Source organism: Trachurus trachurus, assembly GCF_905171665.1.
Source record: "Trachurus trachurus genome assembly, chromosome: 13".
NCBI lineage: Eukaryota > Metazoa > Chordata > Actinopteri > Carangiformes > Carangidae > Trachurus > Trachurus trachurus.
In genome coordinates, this window is record NC_139892.1 from 21,480,684 (window position 1) to 21,489,609 (window position 8,926).

Sequence of the window (8,926 nt, forward strand, 5' to 3'; positions counted from 1 at the left end):
CAACCAGGATCAGACTCACAATCAGACTCAGATTCCTCCAACTTTTAGACTCAGACTCCTCCAACAGAGTTTGTTTTATTCTCAGACAGGAAGCTCAACACTATCAGTGTATGCTAGACAAAGCTTCATCTGTTACTATGACTCATCACAGTTTGACCTGTGACCCCTCAGCGATTATAGGAGACAGAATCAAATAGTTTTGTAAAGAAAATAAAGACAGGCGTCATGACAGACTCCTTTACATCTGCCCTATCCACTAGACTGTTTTGAGGTCAGGAGGTCAACAGATTTACATCCGCAACACATGGCCTGCATTGCATGTGCTTGGTGGCTGATGTTGCTGACTGCTGTGGAAAGTGTGTGTCTATGTTCACACTGACTTCATCTGTGCTGCGATACTGCTCTTCTCTAGAGTTTACAGGTTAGTGGATGGTTGGACGATGCTGCTCTGTATGAGGAAAGGTTACTGCTATGATGTAACTATGACGTCAACACATCTTTCTCAGTCTAATTTTACTTGGAGCTATGTGTGACATGGATGAAAAGTATGTGAGAGGTGGAATTCCTAGATCTCACACCAACACATCTACTCTCATCTGCTAACAGAGGTGCCAAAACGAAAATCAACATCTGCCACAGCTCCCACTGCATCCAGTATACTCTGAGCCTTGGGCCAGTTTTTATTTAATAATGGAAAGAAATCAATTCTTCCATTAGCCTGCTGCGAGCTCTATGCAGAGAGGCAGAGCTGGCAGGAGCAGCACTGCAGCAAGTCAGTGACATCGGCCACCACCACACTCATGCAAAGCTCCCTGTGTTGCTTAAAAACAGCATCATTTACTTTGTTCTACTGCAGCAGTTACGTCATCACAGGACTCATTAACAGAATAGGAACTACACATCGGATTTGTTTCTGTTGAGTAGAGACTCCCTGATCTCTTTGCATGGTTTGATGGAAAAAGAGGTCAGACGGTGTCATGATGCTGTTACAGTCAGTTAATGTGAGTGACAGAACCAGGACTGGGACAAAACTAGAGGCTCTGCTCTGCTGAGACCCTGTGGCTTTGAACAGAAACACAGGATGCAACACTGTGTCATTGTCTGAACTACCGTGTCTCATGCGTCCATGTGACATGCGACTGATGTGTCCCGCGTCACCACAGGATCCCCTACAGAGTGTCCTACAGTCAGACTACAGCCGAGCAGAAGTCATCCTGATGATTGAACTGAGGGCGGCACTAGAGGAAACATCGCTAACATTAGAAACCATCGAGTCTTTGGACCAAAACTGTGTTTGTGTTCAGTTCTGCACAGTGACGGACGGCAGGGACAGAGCCTGAGGTCTCAGGCCTCGGTGGGGGACTCGTCGTCAGAACCGTAGACCACACCCTTCAGGTACGATCGCTTGAACTCCTCAAAGACCATGTCGTCTGTTTCACTGTGGGACAGACAGATGGACCAATGACTTGTCATTAATTAAAGCCTATTTTCAATGATAATGATGGAATACATATCAGTAATAGATCATTATACTGCCACACTGTTGATCTGAAAATGACAGAAACAGAAAACAGAACTCTAATCTGTAGTCGAACTCTGCCAGTGAAGTAAAAGTGGTCTCACCTCGCCTTGGCTGTTTCTTCAGCCCAGTGCACACAGGACATGAGGAAAAGTGACGGAGAGACAGAAAACAAGTCAGTGATCTGGTAACTGGTAAAACTAGTCAGTCAGTGACTATAAAAACTGGGGTGAGGAGTACCTGGCTCAACAGATTTAGGATTCATCAGTTTGAAAGGAAGCTCCAGAGACACCTCACTGTAAGACACACACACAGAGAGACAGAGACTTAACACTGTGTCCAGTGTGTATATCATCTGTTAGTATCTATCTATCTATCTATCTATCTATCTATCTATCTATCTATCTATCTATCTATCTATCTATCTATCTATGAGACAAACATACCTGGATCCAATGGTCCTGTTGTCACCAGACACAGAGGAAACAGACAGAGATTCAGAGTCCTTGAACATTTTGTTTGAAATATTTCTACAAACAGACTTAACTGATGAAGTCTCAGTGACATTAAGATATAAATGTTTGACTGACTGACTCACCCAGAAGCCGTCATCCGCACCACCACCTTATAGGAGACCAGCATCCCCTGGACCTCCTTCAGAACCTCGTCTTTCACACTGACACATGGAAACAGAGAAACATTTCAGTCAGACTAATGTGTTTATAATCACTGTGTCTCACTGTGTTTTTATCTGTGTGTGTGTGTGTGTGTGTGTGTGTGTGTGTGTGTGTGTGTGTGTGTGTGTGTGTGTGTGTGTGTGTGTGTGTGTGTGTGTGTGTCTCACATGCTAGATGAAGCCAGGTTGGTGTCCTCATGCTTGAGTCGTCCATCAAGTGCGATTCCTCTCCGGTCTTTGTTGTAAGCCAGCAGAGGATGCAGGGTGTAGTCCTTCTTCAGAGTGGTCCCAGAGGGCACTGAATCACTACACACACACACCAACACGTACGTTACATTATATCACAAACTTCACTTCTGATCAGTTTTACTATCAAGTTACATTTCCTTGCTTGTTTTCCATTTTCCTTTCAAATGCTGTTGTCAGAATAAACACAAAAATACTGTGTGTGTAGGTTCAAAAGGAGTCTGACTCACTCTGTCTCATCTTTGGCCACCGACTTCACGTATTTGTCATTGGAGTAAAGAACGACGTTGGTGACCTGTTCCACTAAAAACACACAGACAACATGTTTATACAAACTGTGGTAACATTAACTCTCTCAGGTGTTTCCACCTGTATGATTTGTCACGTGACACCATCGAACACAAACACAGGTCAGACACACACAACATGTATGACCTCACCTGACATGCTGATGTTTTTGATATTCCTGCTCGATGAGTTGTTGATCTCGACGTTCACTTTGACCGGCTCACCGTGGTAATAAGTCTGTGGACAGGCAACACAGGTGAGACAGGTGAGACAGGTGAGACAGGCAGGAAAGCAACAACATGTACGAGCAGATGAGTCAGGGGAGTCAGGCAGAAAGGTACACACAGGTACACACAGGTACAGACAGACAGGGGCAAACAGTTCTGTCATCCTGCTGGATCAGGGATCTGTGCAATGTCTCATTTCTAGTCAAAACTAATCTCTTTCCACTTAAAATAAGACTCATCACCTAAAAACTAACTTGTTTTTAGATCATTTTCACTTGTTCCAAACAAATTTTCACTAGAAATAAGTAGAAAAATATGCTTGAAAGGAGTAAAAAAAAGTGTCTAAAAACAAGCTACTTTTTATATGATGAGTCTTATCTTAATTATAATGAGATTTGTTTTGACTAGAAATTACATTTTGACTAGAAATAAGACAAATATTCTTGGTAAGATATTTGAGTTTTTTCAGTGTGGTGAAGGTCTCAGGAGAACCAGGTGTGTGGAGCTGGTTTTGTGGTCTGTTGATGACCTGACTGATCTGAGGAAAGTGTGAGTCAGTCTCACCTCTTTGGGCAGACTCATCTTGACCTGCAGAGGTTTCTCAGACATCAGGAACTCAAAGTTGGTTTCTACAACCGGAACCACTTTACTGTCTTCTGGACTGAACTGGATCTTACGGATGCTGAGACGAACTGAGCTCCTGCAGAGAAGATAACGTTTGTGAATGAAAAACACAGTGGCTCCTCACTATTTACATGGATTCATTCAATAATGCTGAACAGGATCTGGACCTGGTGAGCGACTCACTGTTTTTCTATCTTCATGTCCTGGTTTTCACTGCAGAAAGCTTTCACCTCAAACTCCACCGCACATTTCTGTCACACACAAGAAACAACTCAGTTATCTGGAGAACCCTGAACAGACCTTTCGCTCCAGCATCAAAGTTCTGGATCTGAAAAAGGTTTTACTGAGCAAGTCTGAAGAAAGTTGTTTCTTTATCATACGATTAACTCAAGATAACTCAATGTTCATATCTAATTAAGTTGAGACAATTATAAACCACGAGGTAAATCAAAAACATGAGAACCTCAAACTCGTCTACAAAGAAGATGCAACGATGCTGTCAGAAGATGTTGAGGCTGATGCTGCAGTGCAACACGATGAAGCTGTGATTTACCTTCCCGTCATCAGATGGTCCAGGCTGCAGCGCAACAGAACACGGCAGGTTGTCTGGAAACTGAAGCACAAACACAAACATCTGCTTAGATACCCATTCAAAGTGTTGGAGCATTTTCTATTCAGCTACAACACATCACTGGCTACTGATCAAAACATCTACAGTAAGAACCCAGACACATGTAAGAGGTTCATGTCTCAGGTCAGAGGGATTTCATCTGAGGAGCATTAACATCAACAGTTTTTAATGGAGACCCTCTAGTCTGGACCTGAGACTACATCACACCCACAGGCTTTGTTCAGTCAGAGAGTCTTTGGTTCAGTGTGTTCAAGGGTCTTGTTTGGGAGTGAGGCTCAGGGTTTTCATGCTCCAAATGAAACCAGGCTGTTCACCAGTGTCTGACAGCAACAGAACTGGGGTGGGGGAGCTGCTGACCATGCCTGATGAGACCCATTGGAGATGGAGCTGAATTTAAAGTCTGAGCCTTGACAGGAGTTTCCTTGGCAGGGTGTCAAACAGACCAGCTGAGGAGCTTTTATGTGGAAGGAAGTTCAGCATTTGAAAAGGATGGCAACTAGACTCCCTGCAGTCCCCCATGGAGGGGTTAGGGGAGACTGAGCGTGGGGTCTACCTGACAGATGTGTTTCCTAACGCGGAGTCCCTCACCTCAAAGAAGAAGGGGAAGGCGTTGTCTCCCAGCTTCTGGAGGAGTTTCTTCTGGACCTTGGTGTGAGTCAGGGTCCCCTTGTCCTGCAGCTCGGGGTAAACCTGCCGGGTGACCAGGAACAGGTCCCTCCTGAAGGACACGCCCATCACATCCATGTCCTGACGGCCGTACCGAAACGTGCACGACAGCATCACGTACACTATGGACACAGGAAGGAGGAGAGGAGAGTTAGAGGTAGTGAAGAGCCCTCCTGACTAAAGGCAGCTTCATGGCAGCGCTCTCCCTGCTCTGATCGCTGCCATACATGGAGGACATGGAAAAATCTATCGCAACATGTAGAGGGAATTGTGAACAGAACAAAACACACCATCAACACACAGGTTGTGTTTGATGCTGCAGTTGTAGACGTTGGTGGTGGAGATCACTGAAAGATCTCTTCAACCCACAGCTGCATTACCACAGGAAAGACAATACAAAAATGTGCCTACATTAGGCACAGGATCTATTTATCACACACCTAAGTTAGCTAACTATGGTACTAAACAGGTTTTAGTGATTATAAAACACTTTATCAATACAAGCTGGCCAGCTTTTCGTATTCTTGATTAATTTATTTATAGAAATGTATTTATAGAAATGGTGCTGGTGCTGATGTTGACAATAACAATAACTGAGTTGTTGCTATGGCACAAAGTGGACCAGCATACAGGAATCACTTTGTCCATGTGCACTTTGGGTAACATACACACACAAATCAGTGGTGCTTGATGTTTTTTTTTAATCCATAGACTTTAGTACTATGTCTGCTCATGTGCATGATGGACACACACACCAATCTCTAAGATATGTAAAATGTAAACCAAAAAGATCCTAATTAGTTTTAATTAAGCAAGTGAGGAAACACTAGAGAAGTCTAGAAAGGTTTCTCTTGCATATGACATAATGTGAGTGAATGGACACCTGCTGTCTAGCTCAGTTTGTAGAGCAGAGATAACTCATCATGTTGTTCTCTGTTATAGCCTCCTCTTCTCTATCACCTTAGCTCCTACTATCAAGTTTCAGTTCAGCTCTTTACCTGATCACATTCACTCATTAAACAGATGTAGTACTTATCACTACAAAGGTCTGTAACCGCACTGTAGCTTTAGTAACGTCATGGTAACGGTCTCTCAGGTTACACAACAGATCAGGATGCTTTCAAAAGAAAGAATAAAGGCAGGTCAAAGGTCAAACACACTGACCTTTCTTTCCTTTGAGCTGCACCGGGTCGATCAAGATCACTCCATCTGAAAAAAAAAAAAGCAAAGAGGCACTGTAGAGTCCAGGTGACAACATCTGGACCACAGCTGGAACCACATCCAATTCTCAGATTCAGATGACGTCAGTTTCATAATAATAATAATTTATCACTGGACAGATCCGGTCACCTCTGGGCCTCAGCCAGACGCCAGAGCATGGACATAATGATAGGTAGCTGGTGTTATGAGTCTAACATCATATTAACATGCAAATGTCCTCTGGTGTGTGTGAGACCACCATCAAGTATCAGAAGTTTTCAATTGGTGGACTTCCTGTTGGGTGAATCTAGGGGAAGCAGACAGCAGGGGTCACCTAGTTAGAATCTCCTACATCTCGTACATGTTGATGTTTTCATATGAGGCCCCTTAAATGAGCAGTTTTCATTCATGACTAATAATAAACAGCATCATTTCAATATGTTTCTCACACACCTTGGTGCTGAGGCCCTCATAATGTAAAACTGTGGTGACCTTGAGACCTCAACTCGACAACACAACACACTGCAACAGCACAGTGACAACACAGACAGTCTTAGACACTGAACAACTTGTTCTGACCTGGTTCTTCAGTGTTTAGTGACATCTGTGCTGCTACCTGCAGTGTGTGTGTGTGGTTTTGAGTGTTTACACCACACTTTGATGCTGATGTTTTTCATTTCCGTTTTATTGCAGTGTGTTGAGTTCTCAGGGCCTCCTGTACTTTTGTTGATTTTTATCTATTGAGCCTCCCTTCATAAACAAAAACTGTTAGCTGTTATCTCCACACAGAGAGAGACCTCCAGGTCTGACCGACTGACGTGTTGTGATGTAAGATAATGAGCTCATGAGCTAATCGCAGAGCCACCTCCCACAGCCAGAGTGAAACTGACCTCCACGTTCAGGAGCGTTTCCAGCGTCTGTTTGTTTGTGTCTGACAGAACTCACCGACTGGATCCACAAAGTCACAGTGATCCACAAAGTCTCTCTTGCCCATGTAGACCGCCACCTGGGGGAGGGAGGACGAGGGGTCAGAGAAGGTGTGGTGCCTGGCTCAAAGGTAGGCTACATCAGCAGTAGAAACATCTCAGTCTGATTCTGCTGCTCTGGGACCAGAACCACGACTTTCACTACCTGAAGAATTCTATTTTTTTTATTGCAAAAAACCTTTCCGTGAGCCAACCAACCCACTATTTAGTCGCTTGAACATTTTGAAATTCAGGGACTTAGTTGATTACATTACAATACAAACCATGTACAAAGCAAAAAATAAACTTCTTCCTCAAGATATCCAGAATCTGTTTAAAATGAAGGATTCCAGTTATAACCTGAGAAGACCACTATTATTTGAGAAACCAAGACTCGAACTACTGTAAAAAATCACTGTCTTTCTGTTAGAGGGGTTAACATCTGGAATAATTGTCCTGAAAATATTAAATTATGCTGTACTCTAGTCGGCTTTAAAAGACTTTATAAGAACAACATAATTTCTCGTTACAGTAGCCTATGGAAAATTAAGTTGAATGATTTTGTACTATTTTGGGTTATGCACTGTGTACGATTCTTTATTTCGTTGTGATCAGAAATTTAAGTGTACTGATTAATTTCAAATGTCTGTGATCTGATCCTTTTGTATTAATGAGTATAATTTGTTAAGGTAAAAGGGGTAGGGGTGTATAAGCTTTGGCTTCAACCTACATCCTTTCGGTTATATAAGCTTGATATATACCGAAATAAATAAATTCATTCATTCATTCAAGACCTTTCCCAGTTGTTTAGTTCATCTGATACCAGATGCTTCAAACACACAGTTGTTCAGTCCCACGCACTCATTTCAATACAAGGTAAATAATCCAGCTGCAGTGAGGATGTGGCTGTTTAAACCAGTGAATACAACAAGTATCATCCTCACTTTGTAACAGTCTGCTGTAGGTGAACTCTCTGTGTCTGAGTGTGTGAGCTGTAGGTGGACAAACACACACAGATTAAGCTGCACTCACCGACTTGTCACGGGAAACTTTCTTGAAGACGACATGTTTGGGACTCATGTTGACGCCTCGTTATCAGGACCTGCAGAACACGACCATCCAGAGGTGAAACCCTGTGGCTCCCCATCATCAAGTTCACACACCAGTCTGACCATTATATCACACAAGACCACCGTCTCCTTTCTTTCTTACATTTACAGCTAGATAGATATAGATGGATATATTTGTCCTTTTCAGGAAAATTGTTTTCACCTTCCATACATACAGCCTCGAGAAGTACAGACAATCAACAAAAAAAAAGACCACAGGAGTGTATCCTGAGACTCGAGGCAACAAACTGCTATGTTATTTTACCTAATATAACTCTCTGTGACTGTCCTTCACCGAGACACTGGGTGTGTTTACACTGAGGCTTTAGCAGTTATAGTTATGTATTTAAATGTACTTCAGTGAACTTACAGATGTGGTGAGTGTGTGTTGTTGTTTGAAGACAAACAGAAAGCAGAGACTGACCTGTAGCAGCAGTGATGAGCTTCAGCAGCAGGTTTCAGCTGATCACACTCACTGAGCTGCATTTATATTCTTACCACACACAGCGTGGTCAGCACGCTGATCATTACTGACTTAACCTGCACACACACACACACACACAGGTAATCCCACATGTGACACACACATACATAACACAGAAACTTCCATCACATCTATAGATAATACAAACACACACATAAGATGGATGAGGCCAAATAACAGGTGCCACCTCAGCTACGACCCTTTCTGTAGATGAAGACCATGTGATGCTGTTAAAAGCTCCAGAAAACAGGCAGTAAGTGGACACTGAGGGGTTTTTTCTGCTCCGGTGTG

General features: G+C 43.1%; 1 protein-coding gene across 1 annotated transcript; it reads right to left on the minus strand.

Moving 5' to 3' along the window:
• Positions 1-1,344: 1,344 nt before the first annotated feature.
• Positions 1,345-8,122, minus strand: LOC310996451 (S-arrestin-like; the record flags this gene model as incomplete). The annotated part of the gene is made up of 14 exons (XM_083985854.1): positions 1,345-1,430; positions 1,760-1,815; positions 1,966-1,980; positions 2,118-2,195; positions 2,364-2,501; positions 2,672-2,744; positions 2,882-2,966; positions 3,521-3,656; positions 3,764-3,831; positions 4,134-4,193; positions 4,800-4,999; positions 6,042-6,086; positions 7,023-7,083; positions 8,075-8,122. The coding sequence occupies 14 exons, from the start codon at positions 8,120-8,122 to the stop codon at positions 1,345-1,347; spliced, it is 1,149 nt and encodes a 382-aa protein (XP_083841980.1).
• Positions 8,123-8,926: the final 804 nt, after the last annotated feature.